General features: G+C 43.0%; 1 protein-coding gene across 1 annotated transcript in view; it reads left to right on the top strand.

The window, feature by feature from the left end:
• The first annotated feature begins 11733 nt into the window (after nt 1–11733).
• nrg3b (neuregulin 3b) overlaps nt 11734–21016 on the top strand; it is a 189224-nt gene continuing 179941 nt past the window's right edge. Inside the window, 2 exon segments of the mRNA XM_046069874.1 lie at nt 11734–11966; nt 11968–12838. Of these exon segments, the coding sequence (XP_045925830.1) occupies nt 11934–11966; nt 11968–12838 (904 nt within the window). The 5' untranslated portion in view covers nt 11734–11933.

Raw genomic sequence — 21016 nt, 5'->3', positions numbered from 1 at the left:
TCTTAACAAATGAACAGCGGTAATGCCTCCTCTTCTCTTTCATTCCCTCTTATAGAACTACCACTTTCCTACTTTCTCTTGTTCAGTGAGAAACGTGAGCTCTAGTCTAATTGGTCTGTGAGTTGCTGGTCCGCTAAACCAGTACAGTAAATGCTAGAAATGCTGCGTGGGTTAAAATAGAAACACTCCGTCACGAGGTAGTAAAGCTTGATTTATACTCCTGCGTAGGGTCTACGTGCGTAGCTACACCATAGGCTATGCACATAGACCCTACTTGTGCATCCGTCAATCTGCAATTACACCCCCAAACGTCAGTCAGCAGTAGCGCTACAGCGTCCACTGTGTGAGCAGGCTAACTTCCGGTTTAGTCCTCTGCTAACGTGAATGGGGGTAAAATTGTAAATGTGCGGCTGGTGTAGTCTTTTCAAATGTTATCAACCGGATGGATCACATTCTGATAGTGAAACGAATCATTTCGCTCGGGTTGTGACAGTCAAATATATTGATCCACCGTGTTACAGCTACCGCTTTGGCCGCTAATAAAAGTTACTTATATGCACAGGCACTTCCTTTCGGCTCAGAGGCATTGCGAGGCTACCCAGCCGACCAGTCACAGAGCTTATGGTCCACGTCGCCTCGATGTGTAGTTACATTTTTGAGGAGGAGCACGTCAGGCTACGCCGTAGGGGGCTAGTAGGGGGCTACGCAGAGGCTACGCCGTCGATTTGATGCAGAAGTATAAATTGCACTTAAGTCTCAATAATAAACCAGCTGTAGGTCAGTGGTGCGGAGAGGACAGCGGCTGGGTCTGGATCCGGACCGCGGTCCGCCTAATAGTGACCTCTGGTATAGAGGGAAGTAAGTATGTGCGAGAGCTGGTAGCCCCGAGGGGAAAATGTGTCAGTCACCACCTGTACTGCTTAAGGCAAGCTAAACTTTCTCACACAGTATTTTACTTTTTAAAGTTGTATATGACGCCATGTATATGGCTGGAATTTTGTTTGGTAAGGTATAAATGATGGGTAGGTCAGAGAAGGTTGTTGTATGGCTGTTTCCTGGATGCAGTACATACTAGAACAGACCTGGTATGTATCAAACTCGCAAAAGCAGAAGTAGAAAATATTTACTTGTAAATTTGTATTTCTATTGCAAGTCACTCTGACCTGTGAAAAAAAAGTGTTTTTACACATGTAGTTCTGTGATGAAGCAGGGTTCAGGAGTTTGCCTGAGGCTTGTTTAGCAGAGATCTTTTTTGACATTTGGTAACATGAAAAACCTAAAGTCTGATTTGTTTTACTTTTAAGATCTTCTGTTGTAAAAAAAAAACTTATTGAAAGAAGAAATTTTTTTGTTTGAATTATGAGATAAGCCACAAATTGTCCCCCAAAAAGGAGCGATGTCTTTGGTTATGATGATTCCATCTATGTCAGTCTACCCAAGATCATCCCAAAGATCATCACTGAAGAACCAAAGTCCAGGAAGAGGAGCCAGATCTTACTCGTTCACTGTTGTTTTCAGTACATTGCATTATAATAATGATCTGGCCTGTTTCACTGTTTAGTCAGCCAGAAATGTGTGGATCTGGCATTCAATAGGGCAGCTCTGATTTTCTTCAGAAGTAGACATATTGCCTAACAAGATCCTCTGCTCTCCTTTGCAGCAGGGAACCACACATCTAGGTTCTGCTTTAACAGGTAACCCATCTGACATTCAAATGAAGACTTTCTTGTGAACAAGACCTGTGGCGTATTTGCAAGCTCATTGATCCCACAAGTGCTTGGATTCCTAAGTGGTTAGATTAGATGCAGTCAGGCAATGCAACGTGGTCTCCTGATTAACCCTCTCAGTCTGAGAGTAGAGGGACTTGGGGAAAATGCAGAGATAGAAATTAGAGATGAACTAAGGGCAAATAAAGAGATGTCATATTGTGGAACACTATACAATAGTGGGTCATTAGGGCTGCTACATCATCTGTTACCGCAAAAGGCAACCTAGCTGATCGTCATGGCATACACATGTCCCAGAATCAGAATCAGAATCCGATGCAGTTCTGTAATTATCCACTTGACGTCAGATGTAAGTTGGTCAAATACACAGATGTGTCCACAAATTTCCTCTGCTGGATAATGTCAGTTAAACAACAACACGTTCTCACTCCTGACTCGTCACATATTGACGCTTGGTCAAGGCCCTTTGGGGTCGCCTTTTAACGACCTGGGTAGACTTTTGTGTCATTTATTGACGTTTAGGGCTCCGTGGTCAGGTTAGCAACGCTTAGCATAGAAGTTCCTGTAAAGTTAGCAACAATAAATATGCAACGTCCGGTTAGACGTTATTTTGAAATGGCGCGTTATTAAAGTCGTGAAACTTTGGAGTTTGGTTAGGTTTAGGCACAGAAAGTACTTGGTTGGGTTTAGGCAACAAAACTACTTAAAGTTAAGGTTAGGAAAAGATCATGGTTTGGGTTAAAATAACTACGTACATCACTTACGTCAATTTACACAACTTGCCTAAATACAAATACTTAATGTTGACTTTTTGTTTCACACGGGACACAAACCCTGGTCTTCTGGTTCAAGGTCGGGGTTCTTTTTTTTATGTCAGAGGTCATTAATACTTGACATACTATAGGACAGTCTTTACCACTGCCTCATATTGATTCTAGAAAAAGACAGACCTTTGTGAGGGGTCTATCTAGTTCACTGGTTTTGGTCTTCACACGAACCCGAAGGGACAAGTCTGTGTTCATCTGGTACAGTCTGGATAACCTTGCCCATGACCCATGAATTTCTCGGTGCAGTTTTGTCAACAAGCAAATCAATGTCCCTAGGCACAAAGTTTCGTGACATCTGAGACCACTTCTGGCGTAGTTGAAGCTCTGGCAAATACTCTCTCATCCACCGTTTTCAAAAGAGATCCGCCATATACTGGACCTGCCTCCATCTTCGGTGTGCGTATAGCTCATCTTACTGGAAAAGTCCTGGAAGTAGAGATGGTTTAGTCCTCAATACAAGGAGGTGATTTGGAGTGAGCGCCTCCAAGTCGTTTGGGTCACGGGAGGGTGTTGTAATGGGTCGACTGTTAATGATGGCCTCAGTTTCACAAAGAAATGTCTGAAGGTTTTCCTCATCCAGACTCTGAGTCCTTATGGTGTCATTGAGAATTTTTCTGATGGACCTAATTAAACGATTCCATACTCCTCCATGGTGCGAGGCAGTTGAGGGGTTGAACATCCACTTAATGCCTTATTGAAGCATTCTCCTCTATCTTGGAGGTGTTCCACTCTCAGATAGCTTTCTTTAGCTCTCGCTCTGCTCCAACAAAATAGATCCCATTGTAAGAATGCAGCTCAATAACCTGACCTCCTATTGTGATGAATCGGCGAACAGCGTTAATGAAGGAGTCTGTGCCCAGGCATGCTGCTACCTCTGAGTGGACAGCTTGAATGGCTAAGCAGGTGAAGATGAAATTATATCTCTTCACAGTAGTTCTTCTACGATTGACTCTTAATGGACTGAAATAGTCCACTCTAGTTCTAATGAAGGGTGGTTCATCTGGTAAGATTCTGTTCAGTGGTAGGTCTGCCATCTGTTGTCGTCCAGCGACACCCTGTAGTCGCCGACATGCATGGCACTTGGACAGGACTCTTCTGATTGTTGCACTGGCTCTGGGGATGCAGTATTTTAGACGCAACTTGGATAGAACATGGTTGCGCCCACTATGACCTACTTCCTTGTGGATCTCGGTTTGGATGGGTGTTTGGATTCTTCTGGCATGGCTGATTCCATCTTGAAGAACCGGGTTAAGCTTACACACATGGGTGCTCTGTTTGACAGGCTCATCCTTTGTTAGAGCATTGATTTCCTCTTGGAATTACGTCCTCTGGCAGTGGCGTATAATCTCCAGCTCGGCTTCTTTCTGATCATCCACTGTGAGAGTTCTTTTGCTGAGGCTTTTTTTGTAGCTCACCATCATCTTGTGAAGCTGTTGTCTTTGTTGATTCTCGTCAGCATCAGACAGTGCAATACCTGCACTCTACTCCCTTCTCTTTTTAGCCATGCACAGCAATGTGTCCTTTACCTTAAGGATCCATGCCACTGCTTTCTTGAGACGTGTCCATGAAGAGTAGTGCCCTATCAGTTGCTGCATTGCATCCATCTCACCAGCTGTCAGCTGAACTGGTGAGAAAGTCTGGTCCAGAGATCCAGGCCTTGTTTTGCACAAAGGAGTCCACCTTCTGTCCTCTTGATGCGTGGTCAGCAGTATTTAAGTGTGTGGTGACATGCCTCCATTGAGATACTGTGGATATTTTCAGAATCTCAGATACTCTGTTGGCTACGAATGTGTGGAACTTGTCATCTCATTGTTAATGTATTTGAACACTGAGTCCACAAGCTGCAGCTCCAGTATTCTCCTCAACATCCTTTCCATGCATCCTGCAATAGTTGCCGCTGTTAATTCCAAGCGTGGGATGGTGGTATGTTTGAGGGGGGCAACTCTTGCCTTTCACATGACAAAGGCACAATGGACTTGATTGCTGTTATTCTGCTGGATTAAGTAGGTCACTGTGCCATATCCCTCTTCACTAGCATCACAGAAGTGACGCAACTGAGCAAACGTGTGTTCTCCAAAATGTGCTGGCTTGAAACAGCGGTCAACTCCATATTTACTGAGCAGCTGCAGATCCTTCAACCAATCAAACCACCGCTGTGCAAGATGATTTGGAACCATGTCATCCCAGCTGAGCCTAAGCCTGCAGAGTTTTCAAGATCTTTTTTGCTGTGAGAACCGCTGGTGCCAAGATTTCCAATGGATTGTAAATGGAACTCACCATGGAGAGGATGTTTCTTCTGGTGGGAGGTTTGTCTTGTATGACAAGTCTGAACTTAAAGTGGTCAGACTTGACACACCATTGTACTCCCAATGCGTTCTCCAAGGGGAGTGCATCTTGATCCAGATCCAAGCAGGTCTTTTACTTCTTTCACCTTTTCCTTCTCAGGTATGGCTGCCAGCACCACTCGACTGTTACTAATCCACTTTGTTAAAGTGAATCCCCCTCTTTGACAGATAGCCTTCAAATTGTGGCAAAGCAACACAGCCTCTTCATCTGAGCTGACTGACTTAAGGAAATCATCAACATAGAAGTTGTGCAATACCATGTTGAGTACTGCGGCATCAAACAGGTCCCTTTTGTCTTCAGCACATCGTCTGAGGGCATAGCTTGCACAGCTCGGTGATAAGGTAACACCAAAGAGGTGAACAATCATCCTGTACTCCACCAGAGCCTTGTTGATGTCTCTGTTGGGCCACCATAGAAACTGAAGCAGGTCAGCGTCTTCTGGTGGGACCTTCACCTGGTGAAATTACTTCCACATCAGCCATAGCAGCCACAGGTTCTTGGCAAAATCTTGTTATGACCCCAGTCAAGGTACGGTAAGGTCGGGCCCCTGAAGAAGTGTGAAGGAGTTCAGTGTGGCTCCCTGATAAGAAGCACTGCAATCAAATACATTTATCATAAACCACTAATCACAGACTGCTGCTCACCATCCTCTGGTGATTCTTCCTTAGGTTTAATCTTGTCTTTGCTGTGTTCATGCTGTGTTCATCCTGAAAAAAGAGACAGGGCTTGGTGCAAGCTCTGACAGAACTAGGACTCTTCTTGCTTGGCTTTAGCTCTGCACTGACAACGGTTTGGTTGTTCACTGATGTCGCAGTTGTGAAAATCATCTTAGCACTCTTCTGTCTGACATTAGATTTACTGGAGACTTAGCTTGCGCCTTGCTGCCGTCCTTTATATCTCCAAACAATGGGTGTAGAGCAACCATAGCCTGTGTGTTGACAAACTTCACAAGGTCTTTAAATTTTTGTTTCGATAAAATATCAAAGGCGACGATCCTTCACTTTTCATTCAAATGCGGAATTTTATTAACAATGGTGGGCATGTTGGCCACATTATCCAACTACTCCATATGTTCCGAGTCTATTATTGCATTTCTACAGCTGGTGGGGAAGAGGGCAAGTGCACTGAGAGCTTCAACTTCTTCAATGAAATCCCTGAATAACTTTGCCTTTGGTTCAAACCAAGACTGCTGATCATTGCTCATGAGCCAACAGCCAACTTTGTCTTGACCACCTCCAAACTGCCGTCATCAAATGAAGCATTTCATTCTTTTTCACTGTAAGCTGACCCTGTTTAACTTTCCTTGAAGCTATTGGCTGTAGGCTTCACTTACCGTTTTTTCACTGTGGCTGACTCTTTATCATCCTCCATAACTCCTTGATGTTCAGGATTATCCCTTTCCACTTGTTAGTGGCACTTAGGGTAGAGGGTCTGTAATGTACTTACGTTAGCTCCTATAAAGGTATTACAAAATCCAAAGGCCAAGTTTCTTTCCAATCCAATGGCGTAGACCAGGCAGAGCAGGTTTTTATACCACAAAATGCAGCCTAGCTGATCGTCATGGCACACACGTGTCCCAACCGACGCAGTTCTCTAATTATCCACTTGACGTCAGATGTAAATTGGTATAATACACAGATTTTATTCACATTTTACACATGTCCACAAATTTTCTCTGCTGGATAATGTCAGTTACAACTCAGGACACAGTATAAAAACTGTGTGACTCCACAGCTAGTCTCTTTCTCTCTATCTGGTTCAACAGTCAACAGCCTAAAACTGAGCGCGCCTCTCTTAAAGTCACAGTACACACTTACTAGAACAAAAATCAACAGCCTGTTATACACCCATAACAATAAACATGAACATACATAACTTCATCAAGTGCAATGCAAAACATTCTTATCTGTTATGATTAATTAACTTTTAAATATTTCTGTATTTTAATGGTTTTTAAAGTTTTAACTCAAAATATATATCTCACATAGTAAAAAAAAAAACAACAGAAAAATGATAAGCTCATTTGCTGCATACATCATGTACATCAGGGTGGCTGTGGCTGAGGAGATAGAGCGGGTTGCCTGTTAATCGGAAAATCGGCAGTTCAACCCCGGCTCCTCCAGGCTGTGTGTCGAAGGGCACACAGTGTATGAATGAGTGTGAATGTTGGTTTCTGTTTGAGCACTTAGGCTCAGTGAATGAATGTGTGTGAATAGTGAATGCAGGACGGTCAGTGATTGACAGGCTGGATGAAGACTGATTCTCCTGAATTTATGCATGGATCCATGATGATAGAGAAATATATAGAAATTGTTGGCAATAAAGCATGCTGTCAATATTTTAGAGACCCCCCAAAATGTCACAAATCATGCTTTTAGGGGAACTGATGTCTTTTTTAGGGGAACTAAGCTCCCCCTGGCTCCCCCGTAGTTCGCACCCTGGAATTCCACAGCAATGTGGGACCAATTTATCATTCCCTAAGCCTGAGTAAAGCTCCATTTGTCCTCTGTGAAGGCCTGGTCTGCTTCTAGAGTTCAGCAGCGACAGGTAGGGATCTCAGTGGAAGCAGCAATAGCACTGAGGTTTCCACTGAACCACTGGTGAACCCCCTTGAGCACTAATCCTATTTTACAGAGTTGGAATGAAGCCATTCCAAGACTGCATTCACCTCTTCTGGCTCCACACACAGTCAGAAAGCCATGAGGATGCATCACAGCAAGTATAGACAGCAGTATAACATTCTTTCAACCACTTTGGCTTGAGGGAGAGTTGTTGTCCAAAGATCTGTTCAGCACTGGACCGATGCTCAACATGCTCATGTTTGTTCTGGGAATATGCCCAGATGATGGCCATGAACACAAATACAAACCTTGGCATTTGCCATGCTGGAGAAAAGGAGTATTCACAGTGTCAACAGGAGTGATGTGTCTCTCCCTGAATTTGCACAAGGTTACTCATCCAGGGGAGGTGTGCTGATCTGTCTTGGTAAAAAGTGGCTCCCTGGAGATGCTCAAATGCAGACACCAGCAGTGGGAAAAGACATCGCTTTTAAATATTATGCAGGGGGCAATAATCAATACAGTGATGGACGTCGCCATCAATTATGCCTACAAAGTGAGGTAGGTGAGCAAAAGAATTACATGCCAACAGCTTTTTGGGTATATACTTTTGGCTATCTTTAGGGAGAAGATGTGATGACAGTGGGGGCACAGAGAGCGAGAAGTTGAACATTACTTCCTAAAGACCTCATGCACTTCTTTGTGCTCTGGAGGAACACTGGTTCCTGACAGCTGTGGAAACCAGACCATGGGAGGCTTTCTGGACATGCTTTAACTGTTTCAATGAACACTTCTGCAGCTACCCAAAAGTCAATAAATATCCCTGGACCAGGAGATGCCTCGGGAAATGGAATAGATGAAATGATATTGTCTTCTGGTGACAACCCTCAAGGACCAACAAGTGGTGACCTGAACTGACACCAATGGACATTCATCAAGTGCAGTGACCTTAATGGCGCCCTCCAGACAGCAGAAGTGAATCCCCAACTCCTGCTCAAGTATATGAGGCATTGTGGGCACCTGACCCAGTCATAGACCGTAGTATTAAGAGGATTGCAATCACACCAACTTATTAGTTAAACATGACATTATAGTAGAGTATGATCAATAGCTATATCACCTGACCCACCAGAAACACTCACAAAGCCCCAAGAAAATCACTATTTAACATCTACATTAGGAATTAATTACAAGTTATACTATTTACAGTATGTAAGTATTCTGTCAGTGGTATATACTTTGATTATAAGACTGACTTGATGAGATTTATGTTGGTAGATGGTAGACAATGTGCTAAAATGTTTCCCTGTACCAAATGTGAAAATTTGCATTGTAATTTCAGCTCATTTTTGAAGCATTTATACTCTAGAGCAAATTTCATAGAAACTTTCCATCCTAACTCCTTATTCAAAAAACAAAGTGTTACACAATTGAAACCGTTATTTCAGTGATTTGAGTAAATTCCTCTGCTGGAAGTCCTCAGATTTCTTTTTTCTTGAGAATCTTCAAATGCTTGTGAGGGGTAAAAAGAGCACAGTGAATTCCTGGGAGGAAACGGCTGTCGACAGCCTGTCAAGTTCAAAGGCGTCTTCAGAGCGGGACATTACCTCTACTCCTAAAACAGTAAACAATGCAGTCAGACTCATTGTACGCATTAGCAAGCCACTAATGAAAGATGTGATCTATACAGAAATATGAATAAGCATGGAGATGTCACAGTGCTGCAACTCTGTCAGTCATTTTCTTTTATTTATGAAAACCAATTGAGAAACCAACCTCAGGGTAATGCAAATTGTTATTGTGAAAACAAAGCATTCAAAATGGCATAATTCTGAAGTCATTTGGGGAATCTGAAGAGTTTGAAATGGATCTAATGTTTTGCCATGAGCCATAAGCAGTTTAGACAGTAATGAATGATGTTGTTTGGTATTTTGTAGGAGTGATTGCAAGGTTTTGGATCTTGAACTGTTTATTGCAGAGGCTTATATAAGTCACATGAAAAAAGCAGCAGTCATTTCCCTTATTTTACTTTCTCCTACCTGCTTTTTCCTTTTACCTCCTCTAAAGGAGATGGCAACCTTAAATAGTGGAATGCCACTTATGTTGAGGAAACAATGAATGAGAAACCAAAGAGTATTCCTCTATGTGGGTCTTATTACATACAACAAAAGAGGCTGCATTCAGTACTACTTTGAGGAAATTGCATACACTTATCAGATCTAGAGACATATAAATGTCTGATCAGCCCTTTAACTTGTTCAAAATTATCAACTTTTCTGATGAATGGAATTTTAACGGAAATTAATCACACTGTCAAGCTTTAGTAACAGCATTTATCTGTGTCTCCCATGATGACAATGTGTGTACAAAAAGTGACTGCAAGTAGGAAATTGATGTTACAAGTTAAACTACTGCATTTATTGCTGCTTGCTCAAAGGAATATTGCATGCATATATAGAGGCACTGTTAGTGACATTGAATTGTAACACCTTTTGCAAACTTGTGATTAAAGTAAATAATAACAGATAATAAGTGTCTAATTAAGGGAGCTTTGCTTACACTGTACCTCATATTCTGAAATAAATAAGTCCTACTGCCCATAAAACCTGGTTGTCTGTGTGCCTAAAGCACGACTGTCCCTTGTTAAATGTAAAACAACGGATTCATCTACTGCCCACGGAAGTATCAAGTTGAAGTAGTGCTCTAACTGGCCCATAAATTATGAGCCAGGTGTTTGGTTTGTTTGCTCTTGTGTGCCGCTGGTGGAAGACATCGGGTGGCGCCTCCCTTCTCCTCCTCTCATCCCCTCCCTCCCTCCCTCTCACCGCTCCCTGGGGTGTGTCTATGGTAGCGCCTCTCCTTTCCACGCAGTGTTTATGTGTGTGTGCGCGCGCGCGTGTGTTTGTGTGCGTGGCGTGCGCTGCTGTTGCTGCCGCCTCCTCCCTCTGCCTCCTATCTGCATCTGCTGCAGAGCTTAGCCAACACGCATCTAATCTCTCTCTCTTGTTGTCCCTCTACTTACCTCTTTCTAGCCACCACAATCTTTCCTTTCTTTCTTTCTTTCTTTTTGTTGTTTGCTGATAAGGGAGTCAGCGCACACCTACACCCGTGGAGTCTGGAGGGAGACATGGGGCAGTCACTAGTCGTCACTTTGGAGTATTGAGGACGGCGGTGAACCGGAGGAGAGTGCCGGATGGGTTAGGAGCCGTGAAACCCACATCACTCACCGCGGATTGAGCAAGCAACCCCCTCCTCCCCCTCCCCGCCCTCCATCCTCTCTCTCCCTCTCTGTCTCACCCTAGTCTGCAGCCTCCAAGAACAGCCGCCGCATCATTTTTTCAGACCAGCAGACCCCCCCACCCCCCACCCCGTCCCTCCCTCCATTCTCACTCTTCTCTCCATCTCCCTTTCTGCTGCTTGCACCACTGTGGGAATGCAGCGAAGGTAAACGAATCGTAGATGCTTCTCTCTCCCCCCACCTTCTTCCATCACAAACACCGGATCTATCATCACAGTGACGGACTGCAGACCGACAGCTCTGGAGACAAACGGCTGTCACTCCGGGAAAATCAGAGTGAGGCGGTCGGCGTAGGAACTGGACCCGGATCACTTGGATTTAGCCCGCTAACCCGGACACCACCAACACCGCCCCATCTCATTGGCAGATCACATCAGATCCCCTGTGCCCTGCCTCGTTTCAGTTTCGGTGGCTTTCGCCGGCTCTCTCTCTTTACTGGATTACCGGCAGCTGGAGAGACCAAAAAAAGGGTGGCCGGGCATGGGGAACTGAGGGCTATCAAGAGGCAAACTTGAAGTAGCCGAGAAAGACACCTGCAAGAGAAAAGGAAGCTCTTTAATATGTATGAAAGGTAAAATTAACTCAAATGAAACCTAAGAGAATAAAGGAACAATCGGCGGTTTGTATTTTAAGGACCTTATGCGGCCGATAATCAGCCACTTGAGAGTAAAGAAGGGTGCTGCCGTAGCCTGGGTTGTTGATCTACGCACGCACACACGGACATGGATTTACAGCTCCGATCTGAAGCGGATCGATATCCTTTTCTGTTCTTTTTTTTTTACGTCGGCTTTTTTTAACAAAGGAGTGAAGCATCCTGGGATTTATCATCGCTTCGTTAGCTCTGAACTACAGTGAGGCGCCCCCTTGCTTCGCTCTTTCACCTGTCCATAACCTGTGTTCTTGTGTGTGTGGTAGACTGTATATTCCTGTGCATAATATGTGTGTCTATGTGTGTGTTTGGTTTGTTGTCCGCCAGAGGGAGTGTAGATTATATTGCCGGTGTATGCATTTGAGTGCTCTGCCAGCTTTTAATTGGTGACTGTGAGTGATTTGTGTCTGCTTATGCTTGTGGGTTCTTGTGCATCATTTCATGTTTTATGTTGCATATAGGCTAGGCATGTGGGTACTTATTTAAGATGCCCAGCATTTCTTCTGCACCACATCCCTTTCCTCGTATATGCCCTTGTATCATTTGGCCACCTGTTTGACCTTCTGTACAACCTAAGAGACGAAAAACCTCCGGCAGCAGGATGAGTGAGCGCTCAGGTGCAAGCACTCTAGCAGCCATGACGCTGGAGGAGCCAGGGGCTGAACAGGCATCTCCTAGAGCCCCGGGCCCTCTCCGCTGTGGCCCCTGTGCTGTGTGGCCTCGCCAACAGACCTGGCTGTGTGCCGTGCCCCTGGTAATGGGCTTTGTGGGACTGGGACTCAGTCTCATGCTGCTGAAATGGATTGTGGTGGGATCTGTCCAAGACTATGTCCCCACTGATCTTGTGGATCCCAAAGGTAGCATTGGACAGGACCCAATATTTCTCTCCAAACCCAGTGCCATGCCCAAGGGGCCTGACATTTCCACCGCCATTACTTCAGCGGCCTCTACCACAGCAATGGTGTCGACTACCACGCCGCTAGCTGCGGATGGTACCGCCCCAGCGCCAAGAACTCGATCAGGGCCCCCAGCAAACCACTCAGCCAATGGCAGCACAGCCAATGGGCATGGCAACCGAGCCCCACACCTTCACAACCGCGTTGGCACCCGCATTAGTGGGACTGTGGTTACCACCTCCACCACTCGCGCCACCCGACTCACCCCACCCAGTGGTAAGGAGGTCACCCCTCGCAGCACCGTTAGAAAAGGAAGCAGCACTAATGGACGTAACGGAGCCGCCAACTCAAAGCCAGGACAGACTTCTGCTACCATCACCACTACAGCATCCACAACAACAGCTAGTGTGAAGACCACTGCCAAGGTGCAGCCGACCACCTCCCAGCCGGCAGCCCCAGTCAAGCCCACGTCACGCTGGAATCATGGGCGCCCAGGCAAGGGCCCAGCCACGCGCCCACATCACCGCTTCCGAACACGTAAGTTCACTTTTTGGGTTTTTGGAGTTGTGTGAGTGAGTGTAGCTGTGCGAGGTTATCTGTTGGAACTTGAAATGAGTGTTTCACAAGAGCTCTTTCTGGGCCTTTAACAGTAGTAATGGTATGTCATCACATACAACTGTATCCATGGTTAAAAAAAAAACAAAAAACACTCTTTTGTCTGATATGCTTTGATATGACTCATGGTCTGAGAATATAAATGATTTCCTTTTATATCCACATGGATAGTGGATACTCCAGCAGCTTAACATTAATCGTATTCATTAGCACAGACAGATATCAGGGGATATTCTCAGTATTTTCACCCCTCTCGTCTTTATCTTTCACTTGTGCATTAATCCGATATGAATCTTACCTCCGGTGGAGTTTTTTTTTAACACACTGGTTTAAGTACCGTTAAAGGCAGGGTTCCATCTAGAAGAATTTATTTAGTTTTGTCTGCCGGAGTTGGGATGTTAGAGCTTTGTGATGTGTTCTGTGACTAAGGCCAGCATATTTGTGTTATGAAAATAAATAACAGGAGCTGTTGAGGTTTCGAAGTGGGAGAAAGGTTAGCTCTCACCTCCTGTCTAGAGGAATCAGATATAGCAAGGCCACACGTCTCATTTAGATGAGAGGATACTGGGAGCAGAGTGTCGCAGGTACTGTTTTTACACTGCAGAGACAGAGAAGGCTCAGAGGGGTAAATAGATGAATGTGCGGATGAAAGCGAGGTTGCAAAGAACAAGTGGATATAGATGAGGCAGGAAATGGAGAAAAAGGAGGAGAAATACTTTGAAAAACAACATAAATCTGAAGAGGATGGCAAAGGAAGGAAGAGAATTCACAACAAAGCAGGGGAATGGAGAGTGGGAGCTGTGAGTAGATGGGAGAGAGAGATGGCAGATGGAGTGGGCTAAGTGAGGGAAAGACTAGAGGGAGATTGAGGGTATAAAGCAGGGGATCTGTGAATTTTGCATATTTAGCATTGTGTAAAGAAGCAAGGCTTCCTGATTATTCATTCCACAAGGGGCATGTTTTTAACACCACAGGGTTTTTTTTCAGATGTGGGTGGGGCAGGATGCAAGCGTAATCATGAGTACTGACAATGTAGAATGTTCTCAAACTCGAGGCAGTCTTTTTTTTTTTTTTTAACCAAATTGCGTTGGAACCTGGGATTTAATTGCCAGCTTTGATTTTAAAACTCACTTTTGGCTCATGATCATCTATATTTAGCTGCATATTCACTTAAGCTTCCTGTGGTTGTACCAATGCAACGGATCCAGTGACAAGCAAGTAGTGTGATCAACATGTCAGCTAAGTGTATTTATCATGGGAGTGAATTATGAAATACTTCCTCTTCGTTTTTTTCAGTGAAGTGCTCTAGAGGGGAATGACAAAACGGTAATATGAAAACTGAAACCTTAATTTCTCCACATTGCTGGTATGGGTCATGTTTGGACAGCAGTTCCTGTTGAATACATAGTATCCTCTCATTTATCAGCTGGATGTGACAATGGCATCGATACCACAAGCAAACGGTGATCAAGTGACATCATTTTCTTCTTCTGTACCACAGGGCAAAATATTTTTAAACCGTATGAAAAAATGACTACCCAACTGAGGGAGGGCATTGGCTGTGGTCAGCTTAATTTCACCCAGTTATGGATTCCAATCATCACAAAAGTATAGAAATTCCCATAGACAGTCCTCAGACTCCTCCTGCAGCATAATCCGCTGCTCCAGAGTCAGTTACGTCACTTGACAAAGAGCTGCCGAACAGCTGAAAGCTGCCAAACCGGGCAGCCCCCCTTGTGTGAACATCAGGACGCATCTGTTTGTACTGTATGCTATAAAAGGGCACAGACTTCAAAAGCTGAAGCCTACTTAGTGAGGCTGTCCTCAGTTAATAAAAGCTTTCACATATACCAGTAATTTTCAGTGCAGGCTGATGTCGATAAGTCTCCAGCCTACATGTTGACATCATGCAGAGTGGGCTGACATCTTGGCCCACTTGTGGAATCTTAATTCTTTTATTTAGCAAATATCTGTCATGCAATAGGTGGCACTTTACAGGCACCAAAATACATCTCTGCTAAGTTTCAAATCAATGGGGACAGATTTTTGCCAATATTTTAGTAAACTCTATGTTACCTAATGTAAACCAAATCTAAAAAAATGAGAGCCATCACCTTTCTTCCAATCCTTTGAACCTAGAATATAGAAAAAATAATGATGGCTGTAAACACTCAGCCTTTTTCTTGTTTGCCAAAGACATCACCATGGCAGCAACAATTATTCTAGCTCTTTGTTAAGCATTGGTAATAATTCATGTCAGTGTCTGTGATGAAAACCTTCCCGCATAAACAATGATATTTGTAGTTAGATCCTGGGGTTTTCCACCTGTATGCGTTATTTGAACAGCCAAAGACCTCACCAGGGTGTAATGGCAGTCTTACAGCTATTGCTGACCACCCATAAATGATGCTGATCAGTCTTATAGCAATTCCAAAATCAGAAAGGGATTTTATTTTTATTAGACTAAACGTTTGTGGAAGCAAATACCTATTTTGTAGGGAATGGCAAGTGGGAAGTAACTCACTATTTTAAATATCCACGGTAAAACGATACAAGGGTCTGACTGGATGTGGCTTTTTCAGTTCACATTTCACTAATGCAGTGTTTTATATATAGTCCCTACCTGTAGTAAAATTGCTGAGGCTCTTACTCAAGTACAGTCTATTCTCATGGCCTGGATCTGTGCATGAATGATTTGCTGTCTCCGACAAAATGTCACAGATGAAATTCTCGTATAGTCAGCTGGTTTCTTGATAAATAAACTGCAGACTTTAACTTGCACGTGCCATTTGAGGAGAGACATTTGATATCACAGAAGAAGCATGGGTTTCAACATATTAACGAAAAGCATTACTGATTGAATTCACCACTTGAATTTGTTGCATTCACCTGTTTGTACGGGTCTTATTTTTTCATTTGTGCAGGACAGTATTCACTTAAAGTATCCGTGAATTTTTCGAATAAACAATAAACTATGAATCGAATGTAATTGTTAGTGTTAAGAGTGAACCCCTACCAATGTCACTGCTTATTCTCTCAAGTCAAGGTTATGCTTTGTGTTAAATGTTAAATACTAGTTTTATTCATAACCCCTGTGTTATTCATATTTATTCACATAACCCCTGTGTATAGCATTCATGTGCAATATTACATGGCAACACTTAACACAGTAAAGGCAAAACACGAGCTAACTGCTGCGTTTCCAGAATGCAGCGTGGCTGTATCAAGCTTACTGTAACAGTATGTAGAGTTGTGCAATACAGCGTATTTAAAGTATAATCATAAACAGAAAACGTCCCGGCTGATGATGTAATGCTCTGTAAAACATGACTTCAGGTGCATTAGTCAAGTGATGTCATATTTTATTTTAAGTAGTGTGCTAATCCAATTATACTGTATGGTGTCGAGTTTCAGATAATCTCAACATTATATAGGAGGCAGTGACCCCCCCACCCCCACCACCACACTCTACTTATTGCTATTGCTCCTGCTGTTTGGTGAAAATTTAAATGAATCTCTGTGTCCTGGAAGAAAGACGAGCTCTGTCCGTTGGGGATGATGGCATATTCTACCTACTTCTTTTGTCTCTTTTTCCACTCCTCTTCCACCCTCACTGTCCCCCTTTCCCAGTGGTTATAGTGTTCGCTCTCTATGTCATTGTATTTCTCCATCTATTTTTGCTTTGCTTTTGTGCTTTCTATCTTCCTTTTATACGTTAGCTGCTCAGCTCACATTCATGAGCATATGGGCAGACGCAGAGAAACTGGCACACTTCTGAACACAAAGTCAAGCACAGAGCGTGTGTGTGTGCCCATACTTATGCATCTATCATCTGGTTTTCTCTATCTGAGGCTATTATGTATCTGACTCCACTCTCTACATACAAGCCCCATTGGCTCAGAAGTGGGGAAATAACAGGCGAATGGAGCAGTGCACAATGAATGCCTGTTGGGAAACCATGGGACGCTGTGCTGGCTCAGGGCCCATTCCACTCTCTTCTTGGTTGTAAGAAGTCTTCCTATGCGACGTGTGGTTGTAATTCCATGCACATCTCACTAGCCTGATTCCAGACTTGTGAATCGCCAGCCACATTGAAAGTCAAGCGATTCAAAGGTCTGCTGTTGTTCCTCAATTGAATCAGTGGCTGTGGAGTCTCATTTTGGAGAATTCATCTGTGCAAGAGCTAGACACAGCTATCAAGGCCTCTGTAAATCATCTGACTGAAACAACAGCCATTAAATCAGACCAGCTGTGCACTGAAGGCATTTTTTTTAAAGATGAAAAAGTGTTGTTGCTGTTCTCCCCATGGGTTTAATTTATCATTTGGCTTCTTTGGCCATTAAGAAAATGGAACGGGAGGGTTCAGTGCTTATAGGTAGACCTACATCTTTGATCCACTTGTGCAAAGGTTAGTTTTTGGGTTTTCAGTGAGTTTTTTTATCTTATAAAATCATGTTACAGCTTACTTCTGTTAGACCCCGCTAATGCAGAGTCTGTGTCTCCTAAAAAAGGATGTCAAGCAGATGGATACTTCAGTTACAGTGATTGTCAGGGCAAGATAAACTTTCTCTCAAACAGCGTAACAAAATGCCATTGTCAAACTGAATACTTGGGCAGTAACAAAATGGCATTTGAATTACAGGCGAGTATCATACTGTTGTTGCCAGTCAGATGTTGTGCCACAGCTGATCTTTTTTTTTTTTCAGATAGGAAAACACAGGAGAGCAACACAGAGGACCCTTTTCTTTGATGTCATGGAAAAAATGAACAGAAATGATTTTTCCTGACACGCAAGCCCCTGTTTTTATTGTTTTGTTTGTTTTTTCCCCACTATACATGAAGCCTGCACAAAGTACTACTGTAGGACCAGTGGAGCGTGTAAGGGGGATTAAAAACAAAGATATAAATCCAGTTTGCCTCTCTCTCTCTCTCTCTCTCCAGGGAGGTCAGGCTCTGATTTGCCAGACTGCCTCTGAGGCCCCTCTGTCTCTCCTGAGACACGCTCTGCTTGTTCGTTGAGGCTGGCCCAAGCAGGGCTGCTTCTGCACAGTGTGGTTGTGCAGCTGCAATGATTTACAAATATCTTCCTAGTTGGAAATCAAGCTCTTATGTCTCAGCTTCTGTCATTTTAGGCTCAAAGTTAGTAAGGAACTTAATTAAGGAACTTAATAACCCAAACTTTTTGTGGTGGTGATGGTTCAGTACAAAAGATGCATGCCTTTGGTGTGGGAGACTGGGGTTCAATTCCCCACTGTGACATGTCCACCAGTGTGTTCCTGAGCAAGACACTTTACCTGTACTTGCTCCAGAGGCTTGCGACCTCTGATATGTATATATACAGCAATCGTAAGTCACTTTGCATAAAAGTGTCTGCTAAATGTAAATGCTTGGTTTCAGCATCTGACTTGTAAGCCCCAGAACAGTATCTCAATGTTACAATATGATGTTAACATATTGAGTAATATTTTCAACACTGTTCTTTTTCTTTGGTGGTAGCAGTAGAGCTGGTGCTAGGGGCTGTCAGTCACAATGAATAAAGGACTTTGCTCTTAGGAAATACCTATTTGACATGACTACATTATAGATGTAATTGTCTGTTTATGGTGACCACTGTACATCAAATTCTCATTTAATTATTTTAATGAGTTTGGGAGTTACCCCAGTATCCATAGAGTGCTTGCATTAATGTTACAATTCCAGAAATAGAAACTGTTCATCTTAGCATTGCTAGAGGAAGCATTAGCAAAAATGTACATGTAATTCTTCTGGCCCTAGGAACCAACAGGTTTTCATCAGCGTCGGAAAATGTTCTTATACAACCTCAAAACAAAGAACTTTGGTTATTAATTTATTTAAAACAACATGAACTGTACTTACAAAATTGGCATAGTTGAGATTCATCAGACAGTAAAAGATGTGTGCATACATTATACATGCAAATTAATGAAACTGTGCAGCATTCTGCAGTGTTTGCCCTGAACATCTAGCTAGCAGAGACACTTGACACTGATGGGCACCAATTACAAAGCAGAATATATCAGTGTATTCAGTGGGGTAAGCCTGCAGCCAAATTATCTCAGAGTGACAGCCCAGTGAAATTTTGTGGGAATTGATCCCATGCCCTTTCCATTGCTAGTGCCGCACTCTACCCACTGAACCTCACAGAATCAATAAGCTAGAGGGAGGGAGAGAGCCCCAAGAAAGGAGGGCTGAGAGAGAGAGAGAGCGGAAGGACAGAATAGGGATTGTTTGATTCAAAAGAAATATATGAATTTATTGGGGGAAAGAAAGCACGAGAGCATGCTCCAGAAGTAAGGGTCCAGCTGTAAGGTAAAGGCATATACTCATCTCAGTTAAATGAATGGGAATGAATACACTGGTTTCAAACCACCGTTCTACCCAATCTATCTCTCTCATTTTTATGCAGATTGCCCTCAAGGTATTATGCATATTGGAATTTTCAGGTATTTCACTTCAGTCTTGTCACCACAATGTCTGTATGATGTGTCCTAGACAGAACTGAATCAGAAGACTATGTAAATCAGTGAAGGTTATCACTGTATTATATGATATTATACATTATACATACATTTTGTGGCACCGTAAAATGGCAGGTGTGTGAGTCAATGGAATATTTTGCTATGCTTTGGACATAAAGATAATTAGGAAAGCATATATCACAGTAACTTTTGGTAAGAGTAAGTAGGCTAAGAATCGATGAGTCCCTCATCAGGAAATTAATTGTTTCTGTAATTTTTCAAACAAAACTTGTAATCATTCTCTGGTTCCACCCTGTCAGATGTGAGGATTTAATCTTTTTATTTGACATATATGATAAATTGAATATTTTGGGGTTTTGGTAGGAAAGTAAGCATTGTGAGCATGTCACTGGGCATAAAACCATTTATTGTTTTAATTGCGAAAAAATGATCAACTGTTGCGTGACAAAAAAAACAGTGCTTTAGTCTCTGCTCTTTGTCCAGTACTTATTGTACATTACCATGATGCATAATGCTGTTAAGGGCTTGCTAGAGCGAAACACTCAAGCATTGACAGGTAAACATTAGCAGTATGCTCTTTGGACACACAAAGGTGAAAATGCTACTGCAAAATGTGCCGTGTTATCTTATCGTAGTCAAGTACAGTGCCCACTGTGTAACATCCGAGATTGGAGACACACAAAGGACATTTGATCCTTGAGTTGAGTCTCTTAGGCAACACTTCCTCTCAGGGCTTTGTACATATAACCCCTCCTTCCGTTGATTTGGCATACCCAAACAACCACCATGGTCCTAACCGTAACCATAACCTTTTATAACCTAAAGCATACAGAGCTTGTTAGAAGTGCTAAGAGACGCTTGCTCCCATCACTCTTTCTGTGTGTTTCTTGTTTATCTTCAATGTTTACTGTGCCATACAGGCAAAACCTTGAAAGCACATAAAAGAAATCTCATCACACTCAAAGAACAAGATCAAACAACTTATCTGAACCGTTTTATTGTAAATTCTGCTGTTGTCTTAAATATTTAATTATCCAACCAATTATGTCTAGTATTACAAATAAGGTGTCTATTACATTCCATGTACTGTATAATATAAGCAGGGATACCAGTAAAAGGTTGTGTGGCTGCTGTAATAGATATCTTGTGAAGTTTATCTGATGCTTTAGAGTGACATTTGACTCTCAGGCAGCAGTCAGGGGACTCATAGATTTGTGGAGGAGAAGCTTGCGTACTGTAAGTACAGACTGAGGCCATTTTAGGGCTTCTTAATGTCACTGTGATTTATGTAGACAAAATGTCCCCCAGGAGTTGGCAGAGAGAAGAAGAGGTAGAATGGGAAACGGGGGTTTAAATATTAATGTATAGGAAGACAAACATGTGTGTTGCCGGAAGTGTAAAAAATTGATGAAGGTTCCTTTTTATAAAGTGCTTGGGATGTCCCATGCTTATAGATCTAATGGTAGATACATGACATGAAATTGTAATGTACAGTAGTACAAAATCTAAAAAGTAAAACTTTAGATTTACATTCGGCTTCATCTCTTCATAAATGCGGTAAACCCCCCCCCCCCCCCCAGCCCCCACACCCCCCCCCACA

The sequence above is a fragment of the Micropterus dolomieu genome, linkage group LG14 (assembly GCF_021292245.1).
Source record: "Micropterus dolomieu isolate WLL.071019.BEF.003 ecotype Adirondacks linkage group LG14, ASM2129224v1, whole genome shotgun sequence".
Taxonomy (NCBI): Eukaryota; Metazoa; Chordata; class Actinopteri; order Centrarchiformes; family Centrarchidae; genus Micropterus; species Micropterus dolomieu.
This window is presented reverse-complemented; position numbering and strand designations above follow the sequence as displayed.